The 20839-nt window shown below is 32.0% G+C and overlaps 3 protein-coding genes across 6 annotated transcripts; 2 read left to right on the plus strand and 1 right to left on the minus strand.

The window, feature by feature from the left end:
• Positions 1–270: 270 nt before the first annotated feature.
• On the plus strand, positions 271–4128 carry LOC140814677 (axial regulator YABBY 1-like). Of its 3 annotated transcripts, none has more exons than XM_073173733.1 (7): positions 271–619; positions 1360–1512; positions 1851–1968; positions 2907–2955; positions 3303–3378; positions 3553–3627; positions 3859–4128. In XM_073173733.1, exons 1-7 carry the CDS (start codon positions 521–523, stop codon positions 3928–3930), a joined length of 642 nt encoding a protein of 213 aa, XP_073029834.1. In that variant the 5' UTR covers positions 271–520; the 3' UTR covers positions 3931–4128. The 3 variants fall into 3 exon arrangements, with proteins under 3 accessions (XP_073029834.1, XP_073029835.1, XP_073029833.1); XM_073173734.1 differs by lacking the exon at positions 271–619 and adding an exon at positions 640–823; XM_073173732.1 differs by lacking the exon at positions 271–619 and adding an exon at positions 838–1258.
• A 3169-nt stretch (positions 4129–7297) lies between these two features.
• On the minus strand, positions 7298–9236 carry LOC140814861 (protein GRAVITROPIC IN THE LIGHT 1). The gene has a single exon (XM_073173961.1). It carries the CDS (start codon positions 9111–9113, stop codon positions 7674–7676), a length of 1440 nt encoding a protein of 479 aa, XP_073030062.1. The 5' UTR covers positions 9114–9236; the 3' UTR covers positions 7298–7673.
• An 8843-nt stretch (positions 9237–18079) lies between these two features.
• LOC140814021 (protein RGF1 INDUCIBLE TRANSCRIPTION FACTOR 1-like) lies at positions 18080–20233 on the plus strand. 2 transcript variants are annotated; one of them, XM_073172873.1, is made up of 5 exons: positions 18080–18362; positions 18486–18662; positions 18800–18874; positions 18982–19122; positions 19671–20232. In XM_073172873.1, exons 1-5 carry the CDS (start codon positions 18360–18362, stop codon positions 20019–20021), a joined length of 747 nt encoding a protein of 248 aa, XP_073028974.1. In that variant the 5' UTR covers positions 18080–18359; the 3' UTR covers positions 20022–20232. The 2 variants fall into 2 exon arrangements, with proteins under 2 accessions (XP_073028974.1, XP_073028972.1); XM_073172871.1 differs by having other exon boundaries at positions 18080–18662; positions 19671–20233.
• Positions 20234–20839: the final 606 nt, after the last annotated feature.

Genomic DNA, 20839 nt, shown 5'->3' on the forward strand with positions numbered 1-20839 from the left:
ATCAGTTATTTCAGTCATTCCTACTGAAATGTCCCATATTAGAAAAGTGTGGCTAGAAAGAAAGACCGTGACAATCTGAGTATAATAGGTAGGAATAAAAAGGAAATACTCCTATACTTATAGTCCTAATTAAAAATAAAAGATTACTTTAAAATATATAATTTTATATGTATAATATGAGGATGGATATTTAAAAAAAACACAGATTTTGTAGTTGTTTCAAATCATCCACTATATTAGTGGGCACCCCCTGTTTTCAAACACACCTCATTCTTGATTCTCTCAGCTTCTTGTCTACTATAACTCATCCCCAACAAAAGTTTAAATAAAAAAAAAGAGAAAGAAAAACATTCAGAAGATCAGATCCAAGGTGGTTAATCTGTCAATCACAAACCCCCATATATACATACCTCGATCAGTCAACCTATCAATCAATCAAATCAATCTGAGAGAATCATCAATCCAAAAAAAAAAAAACATCCTCAGAAAATTTTAAAAAACCCCAAAAAATAATTAGAAAATGTCCTCTTCATCTGCTTTTGCACCGGACCACCACCACCTCTCTCCTTCGGAGCAGCTCTGTTACGTCCATTGCAACTATTGTGATACTGTCCTCGCGGTATTATCATCACTTGTTCATGGAACAAGACTATACACTAATGAGAATAGAGTTCATCACATTCTTTTTTCATATAGATATATATGTGTTGTGTTTTTGTTTTGTTTAATCTTTTCCCAGTTCATTTCTTCTTCTTTGTGTTGATTTCAAGTCTTCTTGCTAAGGGAATGAACCCTTTCGATCTTTATTTTCTTAAGTTTTCTGGTAAAAATAATTCCTTTTTTGGAAGCATGTTTTTGTTCTTGTTGTTTGAGTGAAATCATTCTCTATTTTCCTTGATATTATTGCAAATTTTGCTTGATAAATTTTTTGAGAGCTTTAGTGTATATTGTTTTGAGTGAAAACCCTTTCGTGTTTTGCTAGATAATCTTAAAAATTGCTTCCTTTTTGTAAAGGTTTTGAGCATTCATAGTTCAATTGAAAACCCTTTAACCTTCTCCTCATTTTTGCAGAAAAATTCTTATTTTTTTATGAAAAGATTCAATATTTATGGTTCGAAGAAAAAAACCCTTTAATCTTTGCGTAACTACTCTAAAAAAAATGCTTCGTTTTGGTGAAAAGCTTCAAGTACATATGTCTGATTTGTATGACAGTCCTTTCAATCTTTACCTCACTTTTCTTGAAGATGGCTTCCTTTTTGTAAGAACTTTTGGAACATAAATTTTGAATGAAAACCCTTCATCTTTTTTCTCATTTTATCCTTGAAGGTATTGATTATATACAATTCTTGAATTATTTAGGTGAGTGTTCCTTGCACAAGTTTGTTCAAGACTGTGACTGTTAGATGTGGCCACTGCACCAATCTTTTGTCCGTGAACATGCGCGGATTGCGTCTCCCTGCGGCCAATCAGCTTCATCTTGGCCATTCATTTTTCTCTCCTCAGAATCTTCTGGTATACATACATACAAAGCCAGATGATCGATTAGGGTTTCTCTCAATTAATGTTTTTTAAAGCTTAAAAAAAATATCTACTTAATTCATTCTTTTTCTCTCATCCAAAATCCATCTTGTATGATATAAACAACAACATAAAAATCTGGATTTCATGCGGTGGATTTGTGTATTTGGTAAAAAAAAATTTGATTTTGAGTATAATTTTATTGAAAAATCTGTTTATATAATATAGAAAGCCATATTTCTTTTGTTTTGACCAGTTTTGAGTTCCTGGTTATATTTGTTAACATTTTTTCAGAAAGTCCTGGCTGATAACTCTACTTTTTTTATATGCAGGAGGAGATTCGTAACTCGCCATCGAATATGTTGAACACTCAGCCAAATCCAAATGAATCCTTTATCGTACCCGTTCGAGGAATCGATGAGCTTCCTAAGCCACCAGTTGCTAACCGACGTAAGATCCTTCACAGTTTTATTTTGTGTCGAATTATTTTTACCAACTATAAAATTATTATTCCTTCTTTAATTACATTTATCATAAGTACTAAACAAATATTTGAAAATCCTCTATGATTTTAAAAAAAAAGGTTCTTGCTTTCACCCTTATTCTTTGTGTGTGTAGAATGTTTTGAATCACCGTCAGCTCTAAACTTTATGTTGTACAGTATTTTCTTAACTAAATAAGATCCAAAAACTTCACTATAATGTGTTATTTAAAAAAGAATAAAAGAACAAGAAAATGCTTTTTGAGAGTTTACTCTTAAACAGTGATTATACTTTATTTAAACCATCTGTAATCAAATGATTTTCCTTCTCCTTCTCCTTCAATAAATACTTCTATAAATATCTTTTACTTCCATAATTTCTGGGGTCTAACATTATTTGCAAATTTTATGGTTTGCGTCACGTCATTTTAGACTAATTAAGTATCATAAACGAGTGAAAAATCTCAACACCATACCCTCAAATTCGTCAAAGTTTTGAGTTTTCTATGCAAAATGTTGAGATCTTGTATTTTCAAATGCATTTCAAACCCTAACTTTGTTTTCCTTATGTTTTTCACCATAATTAAGATGAACATGTTTTTAGCCATTATTGCCAGTTTTTTTAAAAAAAAAAATAAAAAATAAAATCAAAGCAAGAAGTTTATTAATTTATGTCCCCCCGGAAACCAAGAAAGTGTGTGAAACAGCAAAATCTCAGAAGAAAAAAATACTGAAAAGCAAAATCATTAGATAATGATGAAGCAGTGATGAGGAGAAAAGGAGAGGGCACATATATGACAGACAAGATATTGAATGCAGAAATATAAATAAAGTCAGCAAAGCTATTTATTAATTAATGTGTCACTTTTTGTTTTATTGTTTGTTTGTTATTTATGTTTATTTTCAGCTCCAGAAAAAAGACAGAGAGTGCCATCTGCTTACAATCGGTTCATCAAGTAAGTGGTTGTAAAATTAAATAATTTATACACGCATTCTTCTTTTTTTTCTTTTTCTTTTTTGGGTCCTATGGGAATCATGTATATTTGTGTCACGAGTATATAGATATAGATCCCCTGTGGCCCTATCTCTGTCTAGCTAACCCATGTTTATATACATGGAAGTTCTTGCAGCTTTATTATTAATATATTACTGCTTTTAACAGCTTCTCTTTAGTAAGCGTATAAATTCTTTTGAAGCTAATTCGGACTCCTAAGATTATTATATGTACTATATAAATATTATATACTACTAGAATTTAACAAAGGAACTCAATTAATATCACTTTTATCACATAATTTTGCAGGGATGAGATCCAACGTATCAAAGCTGGAAACCCTGATATTAGTCACAGGGAAGCCTTTAGTGCTGCCGCAAAAAACGTAAGATCGATCCAAGAAAAAAGAACACGAAAATATCATAATCAACCAAAATTTTCTGAAAAATTCTATAGTTTTGATGTGTCTTATTAGTGAAATTTGAAACATGTTTGAGTAAGGCTACGCATACTCGTTATAATTATGGTGATTTTGATTAGTAGTTTTTCTTGTTTTTAGTGGGCACATTTTCCTCACATTCACTTTGGACTTATGCCTGATCAACCTGTGAAGAAACCGTCTGTCTGCCAACAGGTATATTTATACAGCTCAAAATTAACCCTACATCTTAATTGAGACAATATCTGCCGGACGTACATTCTCGATTTTATGTTATTTCACATGACTTTTACACAAAACCGTGGCAAGCATTTAAAAAAAATAACCAAACATTTGTTGAAGGCGTCTATTATAATATTTTGATCATCTTAAACTCATGATCAATCTTTGCTGCATATTTAACTAATTTAGTCGTTGAACTCGTAGGAAGGAGACGATGTCGTCCTGATGAAAGATGGCTTTCTTGCTCCAGCAAATGTGGGTGTTTCTCCCTATTAAGAAAGTCGCAGCTGGTTAATTTAATTATGTTCCTATGTTATGCGATTAGGGCTTTTAAATTTGGCTTGTATTTTAATGAAAAAGACTTGAAGGTTGTGGTGGGAGATGATTTTGCATGCAGTGGGAATGTTAACTACTAATCACTCTGAAAACCCATCTTAAAAATTATTACCGAAGATCGTTTACTGTTTATATTTAGTTATATGTAAATATATATATAGTTTTGATATGCCGCCAACATGCGGGCATCTGTGTTGTAAGATGGGCAGCCAATACTTATTTTATCGTGGTTTAATCCATCATCGCAGATACATTAAACAAAGATTTTGCTTTCATAACATATTTTTCTTAATCCAGCAACGTTCGTAGTGTGGAATTCTGGCTAGACTGCATGCAGTCACACCTCTACAAATCTAATAATTGCGATACAAATCTTATGGCCAAACATACCATTTTCACTCGAGAATATATATGCAAATTTGATAGTTGCGATATGATATTTATCCAATAATATCCTATCTGGCTTTGTCAAAGTTCTCTAACCCGCATGTAAATCAGCTATCCGCAATGTTCATTGCACATTGCACAACTAAAAAATGTTGAATGTCATAGGTATTTGACAACGCACCTAACACGCAATAGACAGCACGCAATGAATGCAGCGAAAAAGGAAATCAACATCATCCAATGCACGATGGGGAAAAAATTAATAGCACCCAACGCACGCCGGCGCAAAAACATTATTGACCAATGCTCTCTTTCTATCGGGAAATTCCTGGACATAAGCTGGAGCACAGGGGTTTGGGCTCCCCCGCGCTGCCATTGCTGGCTAAAATTTCCAGACAGTACTTGGGATACTCTCTTTTGGACGTCTCAGCGCCTCCCTGGTAGATTTTGAAAAAGCGTACCTAGGACCGATATCATGAATAGATTTTGCAGCAAACTGTATGCCAGCGACTGTTTTCAGTGGTATGCCACCAAGTAAAGCTGATGCCTCTCTTAAGTTTGGAGTAGCTATATCATCCAATGGAAGAATTCCCTCACTATCTATCTGTTAATTGTCTCACATCGATTGGATAAATAACTTGGGAGTTGTATATATGGGCTTGGACAATCCTCCCCCTTGAGCTAGCTTTTAAGGTTGAGTTAGGTTCAAGTTCCAATCTTAACACTATCATTGAGAAAATTTTCAGCCCACGTACCCATTTTCAATCTCGCTACCTTTTCACCTGAAAATCATTTTAATCAATGATTCCTTTTAACTAAGCTATGATGCAACACAAAGATTTAAAAAATTTCCGTACGAAATCACACAAATCTGTTGAATCAATTTCTTCCATTCACAATATTCAAATGAAGGGTAGATGATGAAGAACAACATATATGATAAGAGGAGAAGAACAACATATATGATAAGAGGAAACCGGATCATTTTACTCTTAAAACAGGCTTCAAAAATCTGATCTTTAAAAAAAAAAAGGCAACTTAATTTGACTCCAAACCATACGCAAAGTTGATAAAAATAACTTTTTCAACAAACATAGAAGAGAGAATAAATCTTAACATGAATGCTCAAAATTAAAACGAGTAGGTCTCTTGTGCGACGGTTTCACGAATCTTTATCTGTGAGACGAGTCAACCCTATCGATATTCATAATAAAAGTAATACTCTTAGCATTAAAAGTAATATTTTTCATGGATTATCTAAATAAGATATCAGTCTCACAAAATAGATCTGTGAACCGTCTCACACAAGTTTTTGTCATTTATAATTATGATTACTGGTTTGAAATTTTGTATGTTATCCATTGACCAATATTGACACTATATGATATATGTATCTTATACTATTATAAGATTATATAAGATAAATATTTTCTATTACAAATAATATTATTTTAATATATTATATGAATGATTAAATCTAAAACCCAAATTTAATCCAAAAAACGACAAATATAACGTTATTTTCATAATTATAATAGCTAGAAACATACCATGAATAGCTGATTATATAAATTGAAAATATAATTTATTGCCTAATTTGTGATACAGATTTCACACAAATTTTATACCTAGAAGAAAATAGTTGTGTCATCCAAGAAATTGAAGAAAATTAAACAAAAAAGAACATTTTTATGCCTTGAAGAAGAACGACGACGCTCAATCGGAAAGCGTAACAACCGACAGGATCTCTCGGGATTCAAGCTTGGCTAGAAAATATGTGCGCAAGCGCGATTCAAGCTTCCCACGGCCTTATTTTGCTGTTTACGACGAGGTGAACTAACAACGACATCTGAAGGAGCGCCGCGCAAATGGAAGGCGGGCGTGTTCTCGTTGAGAGGTGATTTTTTCCTTGCGAAATGGGTACCAAAATGAAGCTTATGTTGAGAGCTACTTGAATTTATGACCGATTTTATGTTTCTTCTGCTAGCTGCTCCAAACTATGATATATTTTAATGAAACAAACATTGTTTGCAAAAATTATTAAAAAGTAAATTCACTAAATATGGTACATAAAGAAAATAAATAAATCACATACAAAACATTCGACTCAGCTATTTTTTTATAAAAACTTGTATGAGATGGTCTCACGGGTCGTATTTGTGAGACAGATCTCTTATTTAGATCATCAATGAAAAAGTATTACTTTTTTATGCTAAGAGTATTACTTTTTATTGTGAATATGGGTAGGGTTGACCCGTATCACGAATTAAGATCCGTGAGACGGTCTCACATGAGACTCACTCCTATTTTTTTTAATTAAAAAATATCATTATATTGTTTTAATCATTTAAAGTGTTCGGGATACAATTTATTGTCGATTTTTAAAAAAAATAGATGAATCGAATATTTATAGGTAATAGGAGCCAAGTTATTGATGTGAGGTAAATCCAGAAAAAGGCAGGTTTTAGTTATAATCCAGAAACAATTCGTACATGTGATTTATTCTATTTTCTTCATGAATGATATTTAGCGCATTTACTTTTTAATACAAAAATTCAAACGAGACTTAATTCAACAAAATATAGCTCGGTTTGAAACACCAAGTGTATTAGAAAATTCCGTGTCCCTATTAATTATCTGCCTCAACTATAGGTAAAAGATTTCACAAATAATTGATAGAATTTTGCTTCCGAGAGAAATTAATGCGGTCCTTGGAATAAAAATACATACGTCGGCCTTGAGAAGTTAGGCATGTTTTTGAGTAGAAGTAGGTTGCAGTTGGCCCAAGAAAATGATTTGGCGCACCCCAAATTGAAATTCTGATATAGTAGTGCAGTAAGATATTCTTGTTTGAGAAGAGAATTTTTCATGGGCGACAAATCATGCGACACTATAATTTTTAAATATATACTATAGAACAGTCACCCAACACGGGAAATGCTTAGATTTGTACTCTATTTACAAAAACAACTAATTCAAATTGTTCGAAGAATCGGTCTACAGAACCAGTTCTTCTTGGAAGTGGAAGTGTGAACAATGACACTCCGCTTTATACAAGATTCAAGAAATCCTAGAGAAATGGATAAAGTAACAAATCTATTTTCTAAATTCAGCAAACACCACAATCCTATGCATAAGTATTGACAGTGTAATTAGAGATCAAATTTAGAAGGCGCACCGCACCGGTTCTTCCTTCACCTTCGAATAGCGCAAGACCGAGGAGACCACTTTTCATATATGCATCGTTTTCTTTATCTTTCCTATCAACTATCAATCATCATCTAGAACATGAGATTTCACAAGCCATTGCACTTTTGGCTCATCAAATAAACCTGCGACTGAATGACCGTCTTACCAACTTTGAATCCGGGAACAACAGTAAACCCGACAAGAGGCATGGTTTTCCCAGGAAAACTAGATTTGCCCAAAATATCTTCCATATAAACTATTGAAAACTCGGCCCCTCTCTCAACCTGAAATATTTCAACCGTGGGACTGAAAGAATATGCCAACTTCTGAAGTAGCCATATCGAGCTTGCCATCCTAACAAAGGACTCATAAAATATGCTCAATGATTTCCATGAATCCAACACCTTCTCTTTCCCATCCAATTTACTAAAAATAGAGCACTCCATTTTTGGATGAATAAGTTCCTCATACTTCATCTCACAAAACTGTGAAAACTCACATTTTGGATTCTTAACCAAGATTTCCCTCGGATTACTTGAAACATGCTCGATTAGCTGCTTCAAATAAGAACTATTTTCACTATCACTTACACCGCTACCACTGTATTTGATGCCATTCTCATTACGCATAGGTTCAATATCACATAATCCAAAATCACTCTTATCGAAATTTTGAAACATTCCCAAACAAATATAGGACAGAAACACATACCGGAAATGCTCTGTTTTCGAGTAATCCAAACCCGAGTAAACCGAATTGGCCGCCATCTCCAAATCCCACCCAGCTCTCTTCATCAAATCAATCAACTGCTTAGAAAAGAAACGAACCAGCTTCAAAGAATCACTCAGCATTGCTTCAAAAACTCGTACGGTCAACAAAACCTCAATCCCTGAGCTCATTTTCCCCTCTTTAAGCCCTAATTTTCGAGATAAATCATCATTGAGTACCCTTAATTTTTCCAATTTTTTCTTCAAAACCTTTACTTCATCATCCTTGACATCGATTTGGGATTGCAAAGAGTTCACCATAATCTCCAATGCCCTGAGCTTGCTCTGATTCTCCTGTACCTGAAATTCCAAAAACGACCCTGCTGGAAACTCGAAATCGCAACTCAACCCACGAATCTTCCTTGCGTAAAAACCCCTCATCTCCGACAGTTTCTGGAGGATGGCAACAAGTGATCTATCAGCAACCTCAAGAGCCTTCTCTTCAATCTCTGGAACGTGGGCAGTTTGAAACTGCAAATAGGAGGCTTCAAAGGAAGAGAGAGTGGCGAATAGGGAAGGAATCAAACTTCGAAGCAAAAGGGTCGGTGAAGAATTTGGGCCTGAACTCGGGTCGGGTTTGATAACGACTACTTTTAGATCGGGGATAGATTCCTCAGCAGAATCAAGGAGAGTAAAAAGATCGGCGTCTGCGGCGGCGGAGGACGATTCTTCGGCGAATAGTTCGTATGTTTTGGACTTGAAAGCGAGGGCGAATTTCTGGAACATGTCGGACAATTGAAGCGGCGGATTAGATGATGGGCCTCCTTCGATTTCCGCCATTTCTCGGAATTGGTGGGTGAATTGTGAGCTTGGCTATGGGGTAGTAGTTTGGATGGCTTGGAAGCAAGGCATGCGTTTTTTAAATGTGAAAACTGAAATAAACACAATACGGAAGGAACCGTGGGATAGTTAGCCTGCTCTTTTTTTCTGTCCTTTTCAAGCTACGGTATTTAGAAAATAATAATAATTAACCTAATTCAAAATTAGGGTAACGAAACAGAAATATGGCAAAATTCAATAAAATTCGTTGACTAAAACCTATGGAGAACTTTAATAAGTTTCTCTTACACAAAAAATTTTCGGATCAATTTTGTAAAATAAATCTCGTCATGGTTAATTAATGAAAATTTTGTATATATATGTTGATTTGGATGAAAATATTAATTTAGATGTCAAAATTATATTGTGTTAAAATATACTATTTTGAAATAAAATATTATTTTTTTATTTTAATAATGTTACTTTGACTAAAATGTAGATCGAGTCGACTTATCATAACGAAATAGATTTGTGAATCTCGTTGCATGTAAGACATACTTGTTAATTTAGAAAAACTAGCTAAAAAATTTATATATTGATTATTTATTCAACATCAGTGAATATATCAATAATTATTTTTCTCACATCAATCAAATTATATAATTAATATTAAAATATTATCATTTATATATTTATTTCATTTATATTAATTTATTAATAAAGGAATGATAAAATTGTAATTTACTATCTTATCCAAAATTTATTGAATCAAACTACACATTTTTATTAATTATTATTCAATATTATTCTATATCCTAGTGCTCTTCTCAACAATTTTAATAATCATAATATTATATACCTATACAATTTTATCTCAGATTTAATCTATTAAACAAAATAATGCTAAAAAAACAAGAACGGGATCGGGGATCGTTAGCGGGACAAATATATGCCATTATTATTAGCAAATGAAATGTTTTCCCATTATGTGACAAATTGACAATAATACAAAAATGTATTGTGTTCGTCGTATTACAATAATCAACAAATAATTATTGATCAGCAACCCTTTTTTTTTTTTTACTCAAAATCAACAAATAATTATTGATCAGCAACTTTCTTTTGAGCACGGAGCTCTGATCGTAGTTCCATATAGTCAATAATATATTATAAGAAATTATGAAACGAAAAAAAAAATGACATTGGTTAATCAATGAGAAACACCGGAAAAATGCATGAATACAACGTTTACAGAATCCAAAATCAAAACAAAATCTGATAGATTATAAATTATATAGCCGAAAAATAAGCATGAATTCATTCTCGATTACAAAATAGGTGCAAAATTTAGAAACTATTGAATGGAATGACATTTTATCTCTAATTAATGATATTTATATACTTAATCAAACATCTTTTAATAAATAATCAGTGCCTAAAATAACCTACCCTCTTAAAAAAGTGGTAATTTTTAAAATAAAGTGCTTAAAATAAACTTTTTTTCAAAATATTAATTTTGTGTTTTTTTTTAAATATAGAAAATTTTTTAATGAACTTTTTATTCCTCTTCGAAGTTTCATTGGCCAAATGATGGGATTAAAAAAAAATTAAAAAATTGGGCCAAATGTCCACCACACTGGACTATTGAAGCTTTGCTCAACATATCTATATCAATTAGATGGACCGAATCAGTTTATATCTAGAATGAAAAATAACAATTTTGGTTTCAGAAATAATATTTTTCATAAGTCGGGTAGAAAACATGTCTCACAAAATTAACATGTGAGATGTTGTTGATTTCATAGGATTTTTTTGTGAATTTTGAACTGTTGATTTAAACTCTCCGACGTTTGAGTAATTGTAGAGTGTAGATCTGCTACTTACTTCAACCTATTCTCTTTAAAATTTATACTGATTATTTAATTAATTTAATGTGGGATCAATTGAGCATATTCCAACTGTGGTTTGACCTAAATATAAAAGAAATTAAGCCCTAAAATGTGGTCATTTTCCATCACAAGATTCTTACCTCATTTAGATGCTCTATATATACTGCATGTGATAAAATTTAATATGAATCGGACTTGAAACATATAGAATTGACTTCTTACTAAAGAAACAGCAGTATTGAACTTTTCCTCACCAACTATATATATAAGTGGTAAAGTTTATATATCTTAGCACATGATCGGACCTTACTATGAATTTTTCATAACTTGATCGAACTGATCTAGCTTAAAAATAGTTCAACTGATCGAGTAGTTCAACAGATGGTCGGTCTGATTTTAACCGACTTATTAGTTCACAACTTGTTTTTACAAGTTCTGTCAAGTTTGACCACAAAACGGTTATCAAATTTGTTTCGGACTGGACCCATGACTGGTTCTTAGTTGAATCGATCGGTCTTATCCGGTCCGGTCTGATTTTGAAATGATTGGAGAATTTGGAAGTGAATATGATTCTTCTTTAAAATAATCATAATAATAATGGAGATTCGTTATCTTTGTGGCGTGGAGAATAAAACCATAATAATATTGTTTTTTAAAATATTTTTATTGTATGTCATCAGCATGCGGACTACTGGGCCTTAATACATTATTAGCTGTCTGTACTATTTGCAACCTTAATTTGATTTAAGTGAGCCCGTTTTTATTTTTTTAATAATGTCTAAGAAATGAAATTATGACAGCACTTACCAATTGTTGGTGACTATGAATATAATTGTTAAGAGATTGTAATATTTTTAATTAAACTACCGTAAAGATTATTTAAAAATATAGCTTTGTTCGAATTCTAAGAAAATAAAAAAAATATTCAAATAAAGACTTTGTTGGTTCTAAACTTATGATTAATCGGTGAGATTTTATAATTTTCATTTTTTGATTTTATATAATTGATATTCTATGTTAACCGATACCTACAAGGATTCAGGCCTGGCATACAACTTTAATGGGACAAAACGTATCGTTGCTCAATCTCCTTTTTTGGGTGGAACTCGTAGCATTCCCAATGATTTCATTTTGGTTTTAAAAAAAAACAATAATATAATTTTATTTTAAATATACAAATTAATACTATAAGTTCTAAACTATTTATATATTAATTCATTTATTTATTTATCTCTAAAAAATATTATAAACAAACATGTGTAACAAACAAAAAATAATATACATGCACGCGAAGTGTGCAAATGAGTGTCATTTTATAGAAATCCTCACCCTAGCTATGATTTATTATCTATATATTTGTCAACAATTTTATCATTCATTTTTTGTTCATTTCAGAAGTATCGAGAATTTTGATTAAATATGAAAAAAATATTAAATATAGTATGGAATTATAACTAATTTATGTTTAATTTAAAAAATATATGACTTTTATTTTAATATTTTTTTCACGTGTACCGTTATACGCTGATGGTTTTTTTATACAAGACTAGATTTCACCATATATTAGAAATATAACATGTATAATATAGGCAAGACAATCTTTTAGCCTATTCCTAATATTTTTCCAGTCCTTACAACAATTTCGTTAGGAAACCTATCGACGCACAAATGATCAGTGATCATAATTATATATATATACGGCATATCATATTGGGCTTGCATTATAATCAACGTTGAGGACTCAGAATACCAGATATTATTTTCATTTTTTTCATCGACGACGATGGATTTTTATCAAGGAGTTGATAGTGAAAATGTGCATTTTCAAAACTTCTTCATGTTAGAGTACAATTTTTTCGCACTCAATGCACAATAGAAGTTTAAAATTTTTAGTTTCGATTTTCGAAACGTTCTTTGAGCGTCGTATAATTAAACATTCGTATAGTGTTTAAAATTGGTTACATTTCCATATTTAATGTCGGTTCTGACTATTCCGATTTTTAAGGGGATATAGCACTTCTTCTAAATCTCTTGAACATATCTTCCTCTTTTTTATTGTCTAATCTGGTCCAAGATCAAAGAATGAGTTTCTCATTTAGATCGCACCAGAGGTCAAAAGAAACTTTGCGTTGAAACTGAGTCGTGGGAATTTTAGAGATCCTGCAACGAAGATGGCCATGGAAGTGGCCATATGAAATTTTTCTTCGAAGTGGACGAAATTTTGTGAGGAAGGAGAGGGATGGACACATTTTTTTGTGAAAATAGTCTTATTTCACATGAATCTCAATGAAAAATTATTAATCAATTAATCAATTTAGACTCTTCTAAAATATTTTATGAGAATCATGACATGTAGTAGTCATCACTATTATTATTGTTATTTAGTTAGTATTTACTAAATAAATAATTGAGAACTCATTATAAAATCAGACGGCACCGATGTGTTGATAGTGCAACTATTGTTCATATGATGAAAATTGAAAATTTGGAATATCAAAATTTCCACCGATCTATTTTGGCAGCTGTCAGTTTTGTAAACTTTTTTTTTTTACCAAAACAGTCATCTTCACTCTCCTTACTTGATTAATAATTAAACTAACTTACACAACTTCCAATAAATGAAATCAACTTTAAACTCCTTTATAAGCAATTTGTCTAATTTCCATCCAATTGCATTTGTTATATTCAATTCTTTGAATTTCACCATCTCAACGGGAACACAGAATCTGATACTTTTTTTGTGACCCTAAATAATTCATAAATATTGCTATCAATGGGTTCACAACTTTTTGTGATTCAGAATAACATTTATTTTTATTCGGGCTTACCCTAATTGGTCTCATTCTTTTCATCGACCCTTTGATCAAAATTGTCAGAACTCGAGTTTGAATCATGACAAGAGCGTCTAGTAGCATCGCCTCATTATCCACTAGATATCACTGACAGTGACTGCAAGAACATTATGTTATGGTTAACGTACAGTACGGTCTTTCAACTCATATATTTCGATCAAATCTACAACCATTGGTATATCGAGAGTTGCATTTGAATTCGATAACGATGTGATGTATCCTTGAGTAATAATAGTTACATAATATGTGCAGCTAGGAAAACACATTTCCATAAAGCATATGTCTTGTTTTGGTCAGAGACTTCTTACACTTTTGATTCATCAGATTAAATAGGATATCTTGACCTGTAAGCAAACAGTGAATCTCCAACTATAATGCCTTGCTTCTACGTATTTTGAAATTACACTCAATCTCCCCCCTGATGATCCTCAACGGAGTCCGTAAACGGATCAAAGTGCATGATAGTACGTATAGCGTCTACATTGTCCCGGGTCAACTGACTAATGATGTACAAACATATCTGACTGTCGATGATAACCACTTGGAAAGTACGAGGGAGAGTTGTTCGATAAATCATCAAATTATCACCCATTTGCAAGAATAAACACCTCATGTCTGTACCAATGGAACATGACGTGTATATCACATATGTTATCTTAGGCGACCTTTATCTTTTTTTAGGCGGCTTAAACATGTTTAGGATATACGGTACACTTCTTAATGAGTTTCATGATTTTAAGTTGCGATACGAATCTCAAGGTACATTTAGTACATTTAATGGCTTTATATATGTAACTTACACAGATAAAGTAAATATCGTAATTAGATAAAACCATGAAATATTATTAAAATAAATATTGTTTTTACATTAGAATCAATAAAGCTCAAACCACAAATTGACTCATTTAACAACTACTTTGACACTTCCTTCGTTCAAAAATATTGATCTCTCTTCTTCGGTTTAATGAAATTATACATGATTTTGTTATTTTTCTACATTTACTAGTATTAATATGCTATCCTAAACAGAGACAATTCTAATCATTTCCTAAGCTGAATCCATAATTTTTTAATTATTATCACATAATTATAATAGCGACGTTTTAAACTTATTATCACAAAAAAATTTATAAGGTCGTATGACATATCAATTTTGTGAGATATATATTTAATTTGAATAATTGACGAAAAAATATTATTTTTTATAATATTACTTGTTTATTATAAATATGAATTTTTTGATTTATTTCGCGAATAAAATTAATATAATTATGTATCTTGGCCAGACGTAGATCATTTTCGTCAACTATCCACATTTATTTTAATTAAATTTCTTTTATAAAATCCTCGCGACTACCCATGCAAATCCAAATCATACCCTTAAGATTTTCCACAACTATTTCAAAACTTTATGTTCCACGGAACAGTATTTTGGATCATTACTGTGCTGCAAAAGCATCACTCTAATTTCCACACCAAAATGAGATGAAGAATTTTTCACAAAATAAATAATTAATATAATATAAAATATAGAGAATTTATATTTTAAAAATTATATCTTTACAATCTTACGAAGCAATGAAATCATCATTTTGATTATAAATAAAATTGATACTCCACTTTAAATATCTAGCGTAGCCACTGTGTTCTTAGTAAATAACCATATTTAGATGACATCCTTAAATTAATTTTTGATACCATTTTTTTCAATTCTGATAAATACACGTGTCATCTAATTAATTTTTAATATACTTATGTATGTTATACTTTACTAGAAAATATGACAAAGTAACAAAAATATAGTTGAGGATAAAATTAGACCAGCACTATTACACCACACAATTATAATGTAAGAAAATTGCATGCAACGACGCAGCATCATGGAAAATTCTACGCTGGCTTTCACAGTGAGCCATTAAATGTTGATAAGATCTTCCTGTTTTTTTTTTTTAAATTAGGTGGGAATTTATTATTGGGTGCAAATTAGGTAAATTTCATACAAACATAATAAAGATTACAAATCATGTTCATCAAGTAAATTATACCGAATAAGTTCTCTGTGACAGATTCACCCAAGAAAATGTTGGTTGAAGAAACCAAATTCTTGACCATTAATCAAATATTAATCTACGTATTTCATCAACTCGGACACAGTGAAAAGGATAATCTAGTTATTATCTGTTTGAAGTTGATTCTTGTGTGGTACGTGTCATATATATTGGTTAGTAAACTGCAGGTCCAAGATAATGGTCACTATGTCTATCTACCAAAGAAAGGATAAGCAATGCCTATCTTTTGTTGAAATATACATACGCTGCGTTTGGTTGTTCTGATAAGGTAAGTTTATTTTTTTTAATCCACTTTATCATTCGTTTGGTACGCGTGATTATTTAACTAACTTAATATTTCTTATGAATGATTAGGTTATATTATGTGGTTAAAATAGTACCTCCTCATCCCTTAGGATTATTTATCCAACTCTTAATCCTTCCTATTTTTCCAATTTTATCCTTCTCCTATATCCAAACTCACCACCACTTCCCGCCACGACCGCCGCCTCGGACCACCAATCGCCGCCACCAGTCGGCTGGCCGATCACCGCCGATAGTTGCTGAGAACCAGCAGACGTCAGACCACCGACCGTCGCCGCCGACCAATAACTTCCGGCCGGCCGGCAGCCGTCGACGCCGCACTTAAAAATCTTATCAAACATAATACCATATATTCTATTTCTACGACAATCATTTTCTTTATCATTTACTTACTAATCATTAGTTTATTTTATGCTCCAAACCAAACGCAACCATACAGTCTACAGAGCATAGATCGAACCCGATGGCGAGGAATTTCAACAAAACAAAAAATAAAAACTAACAAAAAAATTGATCTGGAGAAAAATATTTGATGTTCAGCTCAATTTCACCATTATTACGATTATTATGATTATTATTACTAAAGATTTTAGCCGAGAATGCAGAAAAGTCGCTTTCTTTTGTCCTGTCAATTAGTAGATCGACATGTAGAGAAAGGGATATTTACTGGCTTTGCCTGCAACTCATCCAACTACTCCTACGTACCACCAATTATTTAACCAGTATATTCAAAGGTTTTACTCAAGCCTATGTTGTTCGATACGATATATCAAGTTTAAATACTCAAATTTCGATATGTCAAAAATTTCATAATTTTTCAATCAAATAAATTTGATATATCGAAATTTTGGGATGATATGAAGTATTATAACCTTTATACCAAAATTTTAAAAAAAAGTTAGTGTCATTCACATCAATTTTTTTTGAATATTTTACTGAAATATTTAATTTTTATTAATTATATCATATCGATATTGAAATTTATATTATATTATAATTTTTAAAATATAATTTTTTTTAATGTCATACCGATATCGAAAATTTTGAAATATACAGTATTTTGCAGTAAGGTATATAATAATGTTTGATATTTTTTCTCACCTCTTAGTTTTACCACTTTTTTATTAATTAAAACTTTTACTATATCTATTTTTATTAGTTAAAACTTTTACTATATCTATCACACTTTTGTAAAAATAAAATAAAATAAATTAAAATTGAAATTGTATCTATAATTTTATATAAAGGAAAAAAAATTCAATTATTGTTTTGGAATAAAACTTTTCAACAATAATGTTTCAGTGCATGTAGCCATCAATTATTATAATTTATACTCCTCTATTTAATTTTTTTAGTGCATACTTTTCAAAAAAACTGTTATTAAACGAATCATCGCGTGGGAATTCTTTCGAACTCGTTATTATTTTTATACTAATTGTAACGCCTGGATGCTCCCATTTACATATCAATTTGTGGGAAACATATCAATTTAATTCATTCAATATAATTGCTCATATGGATCGATGATAATTTTTTTCCCACGTTATGTATAAAAGACAATGTATCGAGTTTAAATTAAACTCATCTTGCTCGGGTGGGTTACATTAGGCGAAGTCAGTCTAGAAACAGATGTGAGACGATTTCTCGGATTCAATGTACTTGTTCCGTCATTATATGGCAAATGCCATCCCTATATATAAAATCATGAGAAATCTTATATCGAAATAAAATTATATTTCTAGCTCCGTCAACGATGATAAACTGAGCTGTTTATCAAAGAAAATGACCGAAGGATTTTTTTTTTACAAAAACAAAAACTTTAAATTAATGAGGCCAACTCCTCCACTCCAATTCCTGTTCCTTCATTGGTAACAGTAAACACTGACGGTCTCAGTTTTTGCAGGCGCCGCTCTACATATCCCATCCACCATCACACACAGACACACTCTCTCTCCTCGCTCAATCTATACATACATATATACCCAATAGAAACTAGCCTTTATGAATGTACATGCGCAGCCATTGTGAATTATAGTGCTGTTTTACAGCGAAATCTTTTTGTTTTCCTCCTGATATTCTGATAATGGGTTCCCTACGTCTATAATTATTGTATAGATAGATTTGCCCATATTTCAAACCATTGAATTTTTAGTCATGGTGGGCTCCTCTAACTTTCCAACTTTTTCCTCTTCTTTTTTCTTTTTGTGGTCACTGATCGATTCATTTCACGGGTGTAATTTTCTGGGTTCTTTTATGGAACTTTGGTTTTGTTGTTTGCAGTTGGATACTTCGGAGATTCCACGGTGGCTTTTGGCTCTTTTGCGTGAGAAATTCTTTATTACGTGTTTGATTCACGAGGATGCGAAGAAGAACGAAAAGAATGTTTTTTGTTTGGATTGCTGTGAGGGAATTTGCCCTCACTGCTTCATTCATCATCCTTCTCACCGACTCTTGCAGGTATGTATCTAATCTAAATTAGTTAGTGAAATTTATTTCATTGAAAAACGTAATCTAACACCATAATTAATCTATGATTTGATTTGATTTTTGGGAGTTTACTTTATTAATTTGTTTTTTGTTTGGTTTGATTTCAGATACGGAGATATATGTATCACGATGTTATACGGTTGGGGGATGCTGATAAATTAATGGACTGTGCTCAAGTTCAAGTAAATTTTAATATTTTCCTGTTTTTATTAATCCTCCATTCTAATTTTCATCTGATTTCTTGTGTCTAAATGCAATTTTCTGGTATAATAAATTTAATGTTTTGCAGTCTTACACCACGAATAATTCAAAAGTAGTGTTTTTGAAAGAGAGAGCACAGTCGAGGGCAGGCAGAGGCGGCGGCAACTTGTGCATCAGTTGCGACAGGAACCTGCAAAAGTCGTTTCTCTTTTGCTCTCTTTCTTGCAAGGTCCTCCTTTTAACTTTCTTGATTGATCTAGATTTTTACAATTTCTAAATTTCTATTTAATTATCTAAAATCTTGAATTTTGATTCCGAGTTCCGACCGGTTTTGTATATTTCCCGGGTTTGTTTTTATCATAATCATTTTTAAAAATATAGGTTTTACTTGATCAATTGTATAATGAATGTGAAGATTGGTTGATTCATAAATTTGATGTATCCATTTTCAAAGGATGTGATTTGGTTATTTATTTATTTCTTGAATTGATAGGTTGGCTATGAGAGATAAATAGAAAATTTAGAAATTTGGTTCATCAGAGTTATGATTGATACGAGTCATAATTGTATTGTTTTGGAAATTGTGAAAAATCAAAGTTAGCGTAAATTTTATAGAAAATAAGGAAAGCGATGGAAATGGTTTTATTCTCGAAAATATCTATTTATTTGTGGAAGTATTTCGAATATTTTTTTGGGTTTGAAATAATTCTGGAACCATCGACTAAAATTAATAATTTTAGCTGTATTTATTGAAATTTATGTTCTTGTTTTGCACAGTTTCAGCACGTTGTGAGAAGTGGCTGCAATGTTTCAAACTATCTACGCAAATGTGAGTTTCTTGCAACGCCTGAATCGGGTTTAGATGACGACCAAAGAACACCCGATTCAGTGCTAGAAGCCACCGGTCCAGGAAGTTCAGAGTCCGGTTCTGACTGCGGTGACCCGACTAGCTCACTGGGTTACCCAGCTTTCACCTGCACGGCTACCACGGAGGTTGTGAGGAAGAAAAGAAGTAATCTTGCTGGATTCCGGTCTGATTACAGTCTGGATTGTGAACCGGTTTTAGAAGTATCCGAAGTGATACTGAGCCGGAGGAAGGGTACTCCACATCGGTCTCCATTTTACTGATTTGTATAGGAAATAGTGTGGGATTGGAGACAGATTTGGTATTTCGTGAATCCTGCCAAGGGCAATATAGGGAGGAGATTGTCTGTCATCTCCAAATTTTGGAGCGTAAACTTGCTTCCTTCACATCTTTTGTGTTGTGTAGGCCTATGTGATTGCTCAGTTATAAATTTGAATCACCAATTTAACCTCCACTCATATAGTTTTTGTTGATTAAAAAGTTGAATTCCCAATACTTTTCTTAATATATATGAAACAACAAATAAGTTTAAGTTGTGTTTCGATTTTAAATATATTTTTGTTGTTTATGTTAATAAAGATGAATTTCAAGTTTAACTAATAATAATAACGATGATTGAACTCGATATTTTTTGTTTTTGAGGTGTCGGTAAACAATGTTTTTGGTTGGTGCATCATGCCAGCCCAAGTTTGGAGTTGGGTGTCCGTAATGATACTATGTTTTCATTCGCAATTATAATGTCCTTATATCAATGTTTTGTCTCTGGTAATTTAATGTTTAATCTCCCAGTTTACATCGTACGCGGCATATTAAAGTTTGCATCGGTGTGCTACTGCTACTCGTTAAGGTCTAATTTGAACCCATATTTAACAACTCATAAATATATAGTTTTAATCGCCTTTTAGCGAAGGTTGACATAAGATTTAAGGTTTTCGTAAACAAATTTTAGGATTATGATTAGCGATGGATTCATACGGAAACAGAATTTATTAGATTTGTGACTGATAACTGTCTTAAATGGGTGTACTGGTGGTGTATACATCAATTATCAGTATTTATTATATCGAAGCTCACCACTGGT

The sequence above is a fragment of the Primulina eburnea genome, chromosome 15 (genome assembly GCF_022965805.1).
Source record: "Primulina eburnea isolate SZY01 chromosome 15, ASM2296580v1, whole genome shotgun sequence".
Classification (NCBI taxonomy): Eukaryota; Viridiplantae; Streptophyta; class Magnoliopsida; order Lamiales; family Gesneriaceae; genus Primulina; species Primulina eburnea.